At 39.9% G+C, this 11,962-nt stretch overlaps 2 protein-coding genes across 6 annotated transcripts in view; both read right to left on the reverse strand.

Annotated features, from left to right (window-relative positions):
• LOC107688001 (mediator of RNA polymerase II transcription subunit 13-like) overlaps window positions 1-4,299 on the reverse strand; it is a 55,261-nt gene extending 50,962 nt beyond the window's left edge. For all 5 annotated transcript variants that reach the window (XM_016485533.1, XM_016485532.1, XM_016485531.1 and 2 more), the window contains exon 1: window positions 3,567-4,299. In XM_016485533.1, the coding sequence (XP_016341019.1) occupies window positions 3,567-3,638 (72 nt within the window). In that variant the 5' untranslated portion in view covers window positions 3,639-4,299. The remainder of the gene's footprint in view (window positions 1-3,566) is intronic.
• A 3,756-nt stretch (window positions 4,300-8,055) lies between these two features.
• Window positions 8,056-11,457, reverse strand: LOC107688017 (zona pellucida sperm-binding protein 3). The gene is made up of 8 exons (XM_016485562.1): window positions 11,372-11,457; window positions 10,512-10,594; window positions 9,666-9,846; window positions 8,881-8,986; window positions 8,713-8,795; window positions 8,508-8,593; window positions 8,332-8,424; window positions 8,056-8,239 (listed from the first exon to the last, which is right to left on the reverse strand). The coding sequence occupies exons 1-8, from the start codon at window positions 11,437-11,439 to the stop codon at window positions 8,085-8,087; spliced, it is 855 nt and encodes a 284-aa protein (XP_016341048.1). The 5' UTR covers window positions 11,440-11,457; the 3' UTR covers window positions 8,056-8,084.
• Window positions 11,458-11,962: the final 505 nt, after the last annotated feature.

An 11,962-nucleotide genomic window follows, 5' to 3' on the forward strand; every position in this document is an offset into this window, starting at 1 on the left:
ATCACAATGCACTGGATAGCTGGCCAATCAGAGCACACCTCGCTTTTCAGACCGATGAGCTTTGTAAAAAATAGGCGTGTTTCAGAAAGGCGGGGCATAGAGGAGAAAAAATAATGTACAGTATGTGGAAAATGTGTTTTTTTTTTTACTTTAAACCACATAAACACATTTCATTACACCAAATACACCAAACACACAAAATAATGTTCTATTTAGCAACATCATATGACCCCTTTAAAAGTATTGATTTGGCACCGGTATCAAAAAAACCTAAATGATACCCAACCCTAGTTCTTACAAAGCCTTGTGAACAATCTTGAGCAACGCTTGTCTTTCGAAGATGAGACCATCAAGGACCTCAGCATCCTTGATCAGAGTAAATGGCCATCAAACCCCAGCATCTACCATGGTGAAAAACAAGTTAAGCAAATGTGCAAGCAATTTAACTTGTGCACAGACCAAGCACTGAATGGGATGCGGGACCTACTGGAAAAGCCCAACAGTGAGCCCAATGACCTAAAACCGCTCATTAACTGTATGAAAACATTCCGTCAGCACAGCAGAGTGTGAGAGGAACTTCAGCCGTATGAACAATATAAGCACAGACAAAAGGGCTGTCCTACTGGTCTCAAATATATCAAACTTGATGATTAGCATCAATGGACTCCTTCTTCCAAGTTTGATCCTAGAAAGTATACAAGAGCCTGGTTGAAGAGCCACCGTGCTGCCTCTTCTGTACGTTCTAGACAATGCAGTGTGAAAACACCTGCAGAGAGCAAGTCTGTCTGGAATATTCTGTAGTACATGGGTAGGCAGGCTGTTGACAGGTTTAAAAACCTTCACTGACATTAAATCTTGTGTTCAAAATCAGTTATTTCTTTTTTTCATATTATTTCAAGTGTTGCACTACTTACCTACCTGAAGTTAAGTCCCTTGAGCCAAAACTATGAGCACTTATTTAGAAACTCAGCATTGGGTTGATGGAGTAAATCACTGTGGTTTTCATGAATATGTTGCAAAAATGTATATATATTTGCTTATTATATTTAACATTAAATATAATGTTTAACATGTTGTTTTGAATATATTGTTGTATTCTTTGAATGATGATTATGTTTTAATGTTTGTTAAAAATAAACTAATCTCTGACTGAAACACCATGTTTGCTTTAAAAAAACTGGGGGCATAAATTAAGAGTATACCCATTTCTACAGGCACCACTAAACCACTGTGAAGAAGGAACATGACACACATCTACAGACACTCCTCAAACACTGCTGTAAAGTCTCCTAGTATCCCACTGCCAGACACTGGTCTCACCGGGTGTCACTACATCTGTCTGTTCTCTATAGGGTGATCGTGCAGGACAGTCCTGAGCTTTGTCCAGCTTCCTGCAAGCACTATCCCCTATTTAAATTTTGCCTGTATTCTTTTTTCCTTCCCTGAAATTATAATGCCACAATAAAATATTTAATAAACCAACTGTGATTGGTGTTTAAAAATCCATTTGTGCATCCATCTTGTTCTAGCTGGAGAGGGAAAAATAACCAATAATCGCACTCATAGAGAGGATTTTTCCCCCCCTTGATGATTACTGTATAAACCGAGCAAAGGAGCCAGTGTGAACCTGACCAAACGTGAACTCTGGCTGAAGGTTTAATAAATCTACACCAGCCAGGACTTCATCTAGACACATACTGGCTGAAAACATTCTGCTCAAAGCTGCTGTATCCAACAAAAATACAAGTTCAAGATGCACTGAAACACATTTAAATGGACAGTTCACCGAAAAATGAAAATCTGCTGTTCCAAAGAATGATTTGTTTGCAAACTTTTCATCACTTTGGACACTTGCCTGAGGCTCTGGATTACAGGTAATAATTTTGTAAATAATGTTCAGTTTCTTGCACAGACTGACCGTTTCACTTTATAAGACCTCAATATATCATCAGGAGCCACAGGGATTAATTTTGTGTTGCTTTTTTGACTCTCAAATTGCCGGTACCCATTGATTTAAATTGTATGAATCACCAAGGACCACAGTTTCAGCTAAAAATCTTCTTTACTGTTCTACTGAAGAAAAAAAAAGTCACCTTCATCTTGGATGACCATCAGAGGATGAGTAAATTAACAGCAAATGTTCATTTTTGGGTGAACTATTCCTTTAATGTTTGTATAGTTTAATAGTTTATATGCGCTGTAAGGCATGTTATCATTCTGCTTCACTGAAAGTATAATTCATGCAAACCAAAATTTACACAGTTTAACAGTAGTAATATCTCTCTCACACACATGTGCCGCAAAATCTGCTGTCCTGCAAAAGAGCAATAACTCAATAAATCACGTCATGATCTCACTGATGTTATGAGAGTGAAAGCGCTGTGTGTGTGTCTGTGTGTGTGTATGAGCTGAAGGAGGTGTGTCTGTTCCTCTTACTCAAACTTTCAGTGGTGACTGCAGTGAGCAAAACTGGGCTGAAGCTTGAACTCAGGAAATGCACACACACACACACACACACACACACACACACACACAAAATAATTTCCTAAAACGAAAACAGATTCCTCTGCTCCCACACTCCTCTCTCTCTCTCTATGCAGCTGGACATGTTTTTGGAGCTCAAACACTTTTTTAGACATTGCCGTCTTGTTTTCCTATTGGTGGCAAGAGTTTCCATGCGCGCTGTTTTATGTCAGTCTTCTGTGAAAGTGTGTTTGTGGGAATGTGTGCTCTGGTTTCAGTATTGACTTGAAGAGGGAGTTACTTACTGAAAACAACACAAACACACACAGCTGTCACTCTGTGACTCACAGTCTCACCATCATTGCATACCCTTCATTTACAGTCATGATCCAATGAAAACACTTGTATTTTAATCCAAAACATATCTAACGTTTTGTGATGTTCAAATAACAGTTCCTGCCTTCATTTGAAAGTAATTAGGCCTAATAATCAAACTAGCAAACTAACAAAAGATGAAATGTCTGTAAGGTAACTAAGGCTGTGTTTAATTATAATTATCTTTAAACATTAAAGTTTACACTTATTAAAAATAAAGGTGCTTCACGATGCCATAGAAGAACCTTTTTGTCTAAATGGTTCCATAAAGAACCTTTAACATCTGAAGAACCTTTCTGTTTTACAAAAGGTTCTTTGGGGCGAAAGAAGGTTCTTCAGATTATAAAAAGGTAAGAAAGAGGTGGTTCTTTAAAGAACCTTTGACTGAATGGTTCTTTGTGGAGCCAAAAATTGTTCTTCTATGGCATCGCTGTGAAGAACCTTTTGAAGCACCTTTATTTTTAAGAGTGTACTGAAATGAATCAATAAGAAGGAAAATAATTAATTTAATGTTTAATACAAAGACACAAGCAAATTACTATATGCAAACATGAAAGCTGCTCTATCTGTTATGATATTATACTATCAAGTGTATATGATTACCTGTAAGTCTTGCGTTGTGTCACGCGCAACACTTTTAAAGAATGACAGAGACCTCAGAAGCCGATAAATTCAGTATTGACACACATGAGACATATTAGAGACATAAATGAGATCGGGGTCTGTACCAGAGAGAAGAGGTTGGAATGACAGTCTTCTAAACTCGCCCCGTTCGCCACCCAGTTCGCTGCTGTAGTCATAATCACCCGGAGCCGAACATCCCGATTAAAGCCGATCAGAGCCGAACATCACAATTAATCGCAGCAATTAATCGCAGAATCCATGCCGAACATCAGAAGAACCAAAGCACTAAACATGTTCGTATGTGAATCTTCTGCTTTTTAGCTTCTCGCTGGATTAAATCCGTAATCGGTCCGAATCGAATCACCTTCAGTCTCGAGTGTTTTTTTAATCCATGACAGATGAAGCGTCCATAAATCATATAATCCACAACACGACAGATCGACACTCGTGAAGTTTCAGATCATCCGGTTGACAGTGAATTGAAGAATCGGTCAGATGTCACACACACGCACATGATCACATGCAGCTTTCACTTTAATCACACACACACACACACACACACACACACACACACACACACACACACTGAAACAGCGCATTAAAATCATTCAGATTTCCTCCTCACAAACTGAAGTGAGCGGTGAACACATCTTCCTCTTTTCTCTGAGAGGCCATGACGAAACAACGACGCCAGACACACATTATAAAGATCATTCGCCAATAATCATCCACACAAACACGCAGCGTTGTTGAAATGACTCCAGTCTGAGCGCGTATTGTTCACGCATGGCTCATGCAGCAACGCTGAGCGCGCGCCCGCGTTTCTCTCTGTGTGTGTGTGTGTGTGTGTGTGTGTGTGTGTGTGTGTGTGTGTGTGTGTGTGTGTGTGTGTGTGTGTTCACGTGATCAGGGATTACGGCAGTGTTGGAGAATCTGCGGTAATTACGTGGTTCGGCCGCTAGAAGCGCTGCTGATCATCAGCGTCTTATCTTTTTAATCTTTTTTGACTTGTTTTGACACACTACAAACTTTCAGTTATAATGCACTGTTATAAAATGGGATTATTTTATATTGTTTGCAAATGAGACCTCGATGTTGGCGTCTCTATGGCTTAAAATTAAGGCTAATTTTCTTGTTCATGTGCTGCTGACATGGATGATTAATAATCATATTCAATCCACCATGATCATTTTTCCACACAATGTAAAATAATGTTCCATTACATCAAGAGTCTGTTCACATCTTTGATAATTGCCTTTAGTACAAATTAAACCTGTGATCTACAATATATGCAGCTGTTGATCACAACAAACACATGTGGACATAGCGAACAAAGAAAAGTTATTTCAGTATCCTGAAGAAAAGATCAAACCAAAATCTTGGTTCAAGTCTAACATATTGTTAGTTGGTCAGTTCTTAAAATCCGCATCATAATTTTGTGTGTTGAATATTTGGGTATTGTAGGTATCAGTTTGTTCACACTGTAGTATATTAAACACAATTTCTGATAAAACACTAACAACAGTCTTATGCCTAAATGGATCATGCAGTTCTGAGGCTGATTTAATATAAGGGCTGTTCAGCACAATGCACTGAAATCCTGTGAGGCCTGACCCAAATGCTATAAACTTCAGCGGCACAATCAATGTTGTGATAAGAACAGAGGCCGTATCCCATTTGCCAAATTATGGTTATTTCCGTAATGCATTGTAAAGCCCAGCTGTATCTGATAACCTGCTCTGCTGGAGAAAAGTGGATTCTGGCATCGTGCCTCTTCTTATTGCTAAACGAGAGAGTGAGAGAGAGAGAGCGATGTATCAGAAAGATTAGAGCTGAGCACAGCACATATCGATCTCACAGCTTCAAGAAGATGGCAGAATTCATTTGTAGTTTCTTCATCTTGTTTAATATGCCTAGCAGGTCTGGAAAGGTCTCTGCTAAGCAGCAGTCCAGTCATGTTGTGGGGAGTTTCAGAGCTAATATACAGGATGTTCTCTGGTAAATCAAAGGTCCACTCCTTTATTTAATGCCACAGAATGAGTCCGAGTTGAGGGAGACATAACATGCTAATGATTTTGTCTAATGAGCTTTTATAACATTTATGACTTTAATAATGCATTTGACACTGGAGGCCTGAATACAAACTTCAAAAGAACAAAATATCTCTTACACTATCTCATCGCATTTATGATATTAGAGATGCTTGCAATCTTGCATGTTTCATTCTAAGTTTCTCTACACACAAAAAGTTTGTCCTCAATATATGTACAATCCATCAAAAACAGTTTAGTGCGGCAACAAATCAACAGAGAAAATCACAAACATTCATTGCTTACACACACACACACACACACACCCACACACACACACTGCAGGAATTTTTTGTATCTCAGACGGACTCCAAACACCTCAATGGCATTTCCTGGAAAAGTGGCTGTCTGGCAGAAGAATAGATGGTGCACATTATAATGAACAGAGTCTGACACAAGCTCATCGATCATCCAGCCAGGGAAAATGATAGCACTGTGGTCGCGCGAGAACCTCTCATAACCACTTCACAAAGACACAGCACTGCTCAAACAACATGGAGTCCAACCTTGCTTTCTCCTGAATGAAACTACTGCAGATAAGACATTTTTTTTGTTTTTTTCCTGGTCAAAAATTATCACCTTTTAAACAATGCTTGTAAATCTCTCACTATGCTATATTATCACCAAATCTTGGATGCAATCTTTTTGTCAGCGTGTTTTATTTCAACTAGCACAGGTTTTGTATTTCTTTTTAGAGCTGATTGATTGTAGGTCTCACTGATCTGAGCTTATGCACTTCAGTTTTTGAGTTAAAGGGGCCATCCGATGGCAATTTTCCACAAGTTGATATGATTCTTTAGGGTCTTAATGAAAAGTCTGTAACATAGTTTGGTTAAAATAGATTGCCCTTATAAATCTTGATTAGTTCCTTATTTCTGATGTATATAAACTCCATTATATTTAGGATCAATCAGATCGTATGCGTTTAATAAATGAGGCCGCAGAACTGAACCAGACTCCCAGTGTATTACTGACACTGTTCACATGTAAATTCTCAGAGATGCGGTAGAGAACATCAAGTGACCCGTCACAAAATACTATGCCATTTATTTAAGCCTTATACCCAGCTAAGATCATTTTTACTTGATCTTTTATTGAACAACTTACTATAAACCTAATTTGAGGCTTTGTAAAAAGTGTGTGCTACAAGAAACTATCAACCATGGCTTTTCATATATCTGTTTGTTGACATGAAGGGCAAGAAATGTTTTTATCCTTTGAATATTCACAGAAGATCAATCACCATTTAGCTTTTCTAAGCGTGGAGAGATGTGGCGACTCCTGCCTGAATCAAAGAGCCGTCTAAGTGACAGATGAACAGTGTGGTCGTTCTCCCTGCCGCTCCGAACAAAGCCTCCATCACAAGCGTCTACAAATTAATTCAATTCATCAGCTCTGTCTCCTCGGGCCTCCTAATGTGACCTGATATTGCTGGAGGCTCCTCATAATGAGTGTTTGTGGATGTGATTAGGGGCCGGCGTTTGCTCAGGCAAATTAAAACATTACTCTCACAGTACCTCTGTGCTTCTCCAACCCGCCAATTGCAGCAGATTTCTAATTATTGTAATGAGTGAGAGATTCAGCCCTGGGGCCACCGAGAGGAGAAACACTCTTGTTTGAGAGCAGCGTGAGACACAGTGATGTCAAACCCGAATCCAGAGCTCAGACACCAGCCGAACACCATTGAGACTCTCCTCTCATATTGTAGTGCCTTATGCCCTGCACAGCATCAGTTTACATAACATGTCTGTTTATTAGGTCAGTTTTGTTTGTACAGGCACTTTTCAGCTTTTCATAATTTTCTTATAGCATAAATTTTATGTTTATAATTCCTTAATTTATCATAGTCCATGTCGAATAGTTTAGATTAGTGGTTCTGATCCAGGGATATCCGCAAACTCATCACAATGAGGCATCAAAATGATTCAAAATAAGACAGAAGCTTAAATACAACACAAAAAAAAATAAAAAAAAATAAAAATAAAGTGTTCCCAAAGTCTTGGAAAACCCTGACACAAATCAAGCAAACATTTATTTTATAATTTAAATCTTAAAACCACTTTTTCCAAGCACACTGCTTTTTTTACATGTCCATCTGCTCAAACTTTTGCAGATATCAGTCACTCAGAGGAAGAATAGAGGTACACTCTTAAAAATAAAGGTGCTTCACAATGCCATAGAAGAACCTTTTTGTCTAAAAGGTTCCATAAAGAACCTTTAACACCTGAAGAACCTTTCCGTTTCACAAAAGGTTCTTTGTGGCAAAAGAAGGTTCCTCAGATTACAAAAACGCAAGAAAGAGATGGTTCTTTAACGAACCTTTGACTGAATGGTTCTTTGTGGAACCAAAAATGGTTCTTCTATGGCATCGCTGTGAAGAACCTTTTAGAAGAACCTTTGGAAGCACCTTTATTTTTAAGAGTGTAGTTGATGGATAATTGGGGCTCCAGCGCCCCCTGATGGACAAAACTCCAGCACTAACAAGAGAATGAGAAACACTGCAACCAGTTCAAAATATTTATTAAAAGCTAATCAGTATTTGGTGAGCAGATCTCTGCTGGGTCTGTAGCCTAAGCGTCCTCCTCTCCAGAAACACAGGTAGTAGCTCACGGCCAAAACTCCCATGATGGTCACCAGCGCTGCTGCCACCGAAACCACCAGCAGCCACAGCAGAGCTTCAGTCAGACCTTCACAATCCAGAACACACACACACACACACACCAAAAAAACTCATTCAGTCACACAGCCTTTAATAAACATCCTGCTGAAGAGCACAGACCATGTTCAGTGCTAGACTGTGTGTCCAGAGATGTGTCGCTCTGAGATTCATCCTCCATCACAAATGGCCCCAAAACTTTACGAGCTGACATGCCTAGTGGAGAAAATCATGTCAATTGTTAATGGTCACATCGCACAGATCAGATGCTCCTGATGGCAGAACATTCGATGGCATACCTTTCGTGGAGTCTGTCCTCCAGAAGCACGTGGACTCGCAACAGGAACACGCGTAGCTCTGGGACGGATCATCCAGGAGCTCCCATCTACCACAAACCACACGTCACAAAATATTCAACAACAGAACAAGCTCCTCGGCGTCTACATGAGATCCAGAACCTCAAGAACTCGTTCATGATTAGTTTGAAACAGAAATCGGTTTGACCTGCGCTGCTGCTGCATGTAGTGACACGCCTTCCTGTCCACACGCTGGATGTCCCACGCTTCCAGATCACAGTGCAGGAAAATCTGCCACACAAACAGACCAACTGAGAATGGCATCAAACAAAAACACATAACATCCTGATATAAGCACTGTAAGCGCAGCCCTCACATTCTGTCCAAGAGCAAACTTGAAGGCTTGGAGATAGAGGCGTATTTCAGCAGGATGACGCCTCGGCAGAAAGCTGGAGTTTCCTGATTTACTTTCCATCAGACACCTACAAGCGACAAGTAAGCGTCAGTAAACACAGATACACATGATGAGCGCCCATGTTATGTTCGGTCATTCTGACTGACTTTGCTCACACAAGGTATAACATTTTCCCAGATAAATGTGATAACATTTATGCATTTCACACCTTGTTACACTCATTTTAATTAAATACACAGTCATTGTGCACATCCAAAACCCGTGATTAGGCTCATGAACAGGATAAAACAAACATGAATTAAAGCAAAAGAACTAGTGTCTGCACACTTAACTTAGGCTCCAAAAGAATTTATACCCATGCTTAAAATAATTTTTTGGAACATTTTTATGAACAATATTTAATGCCTCATTAAATATTGATGATATGTCATCAGTAGACCTCATTGATCGGCGCTTATGGACATCAGGTATTTTTTTTAGGCGAATAATCTTGCGAGAACTTTTCACTCAAAAACTGAGGTGCATAAGCTCAGATCAATGAGACCTACTATTAATCAGATCGAGAAAAAAAATAAAAAAATAAAAAAATAAAAAACCAGCGCTACTTGACAAAGATTCACAAAAAGATTGAATCTGAGATTTAGTGATCGTATAGAAGACAGATTTAGAAGTAATTTTTTTAAAGGCTGGGAACACCAAATTAGGTGAAGGATGTTAGAATGGTGAAGAAAGCCACGTGTGGTTACCCGACGTTGGCGATGATGGGATGCACCTGAGCGGCATGGCTGATGTTGGCATCCGTGGCAGCCACACAGCTCTCCATGAAGATTTTCAGCGGCCTGTGGCTCCGTGACTCCACCGTGGCTCTGATGGGAATAATGGACCCAAGCTGGAACCTCATAGACGGAGCCGGAGCACTGAAATCACCTGCAGACCATCAGTAGAGTCATCATCAACTACAACATGAACATGATAAACTCAGGTGTACATGTTACCGTTCAGCAGCACATGCACCCTCCGCTTATGTCTCACCCTACTGAAACTGCTGTTGATTTTAGTGCTATACACACACACATTTAATGCATCGCCACATGAAACTGTATCTGCACCCCATTTACTTTCATAATGGGTTCATTCCTGGTATTCTTCTGTGCCATTTGACATCATAAAACAGGAAAAATTGTGATATTTGGTGGATTAAAATGCTGTAAAATGTTATCACCTTCACGATGCTTAAAGTTCAAATGGGGATATTTATGTGCAAGACAACTTGAACACTTATATTCCTCGTAATTTTAATGCAGTAAGATCAGTGAGGTAAGTGAAGCAAGTTTTAAGGTAAGAGCATGATCTTTACGCTGGACACAAAAAGGCACTGAATACCAGAATGACCCAATGTGACATATCGGAGTGAAAAAGGATATTCACTGATTATAATGCGAATTTAATCCATGAGGATTGTGGTCAAACGTGTCTGTACATTAGTTTTGGAGATGAAGAAAGTGGTTACTTTTATTAAAAGTCTGAAGAAAATAAATCAGGGAATGAGTGCTGAAGATGAGGAGTAATGTAAATGTGAGTTTAACACTAACCGTTCATAAGCTCCATGCTGAAGATCGCCAGTCCTTCATTCTCATCTTCCACAGCGCTGAATGCTGTCATCTTGCTTACAGCTCTGTGTAAAACAAGCTCAAAGACTGAATGAAAGCTTAAACTCATCTCTCCATCATTAATTCGGTGTAAATAGATGTCTTTTCACAGTGGCATACCGGACATCTATGAAGACCCCTGTAAAGAACGAGATGGGGGCCCCTCCCACCAGTGATGTCATGTACTGCATGAAAAATTGTGCACCTGCTGCAACATACTACGGAGTCTGTCTCCCCAATTTACATAACAGTAATGAATGTGGTGAATCATCATAATAATGATAATTGAATCATCATTGCATTGATGCACTTTGAACAACATTATAGGCTATTATAGGCAAAACTACATTTAAGGGTAAGAACAGGTAAAAATAGCCCTTTACAAAAAAAGTTGCACTTTACCACTTTTTACAGGTGGTAAACGCTTAAGGTAAAACTTTGCGTGGGTTGTCCTGGGTTCTTCTGCAGAGTTTGATTTTTTTTTATAAGACTGTCTTAATGAATACTCCATGTTAAGCGTACAAATATCCATCTCGATTAAGATGGTCAATCACGACCATCTTAGAAGTAGCCTACATTGTTTGACAAATGAAATGTGAGAAAATTGATTATACCTGGTTGTCGTTTTAAAACATTAAGCCAGGTTAAGAGTTTTCACACGTTTGCCACGTACTCCACTGCGCTACCTTTGCGCACGTATCTCGCGTCTTTCGCTCCCGAAATAGTGTCTCGACTCTCGAGTCAAAAGAAGTTTAACGGTGGGGTCCCGGTGGTGTCCCGTGCGCCACTGTCTCATCACCTACGAGTCATAGACGCACTGAACCGATTGGGAAATGAACGGCAGCTCCGGCCGTCGGTCATAGATCAGCATGTTGGAGTACGTCACTCTGTCCGATTTTTCGATCTGGCTCTTCATGACGTAAACGAGGGTGGAACTCCTTATATGGGAATTTCTCCCGGTAAAACGTGCCCGCGCACACATCGAGCAGAGTGAGAGCAAGAGCGAGATCGTGCCCATCAATGCGCTTCATCCGACGGCAGCGCTGCACGGGACTTGCTCGGGAAGAATGTCTCCAATCCAAAGAAGTGTTTTTGGTTGTAAGGGAAAGATAACATTGTTCAGCTTCCTAAAGAACCCAGCGTTATGTTGATACTGAAAGATGGAGCGGTCCCAGCTATAAAAAATCCCAGTCATGATTCAGAACAGCAGACGGTAAGCAGTGGCGGCTCGTCAGGGGAGGCACAGCCTCCGCAAAATTTTGAGGTGTAAAAATAGTAATAGTAGCTTACAATTTAATGTTAATGAAATCTCCAAATAATATTTAATGTCTTCATAATGTGTATTTCTTAATTGTAATTTCACCATTGCAAACAATAAAATATTACTTAAGTCG

This window comes from Sinocyclocheilus anshuiensis, unplaced genomic scaffold (assembly GCF_001515605.1).
Source record: "Sinocyclocheilus anshuiensis isolate Anshui unplaced genomic scaffold, SAMN03320099.WGS_v1.1 scaffold189, whole genome shotgun sequence".
NCBI classification, from domain to species: Eukaryota; Metazoa; Chordata; class Actinopteri; order Cypriniformes; family Cyprinidae; genus Sinocyclocheilus; species Sinocyclocheilus anshuiensis.

Excerpts from the sequence above, each read along its gene's own strand:
- LOC107688017 (XM_016485562.1), bottom strand. The coding sequence starts at position 11,439 with ATGCTGATCTATGACCGACGGCCGGAGCTGCCGTTCATTTCCCAATCG. Across the intron at positions 9,847-10,511 it reads CAGCATGGAGCTTATGAACG|GTGATTTCAGTGCTCCGGCT; the intron begins GTTAGTGTTAAA and ends GATGGTCTGCAG. Across the intron at positions 8,240-8,331 it reads ACAGTCTAGCACTGAACATG|GTCTGACTGAAGCTCTGCTG; the intron begins GTCTGTGCTCTT and ends TGGATTGTGAAG.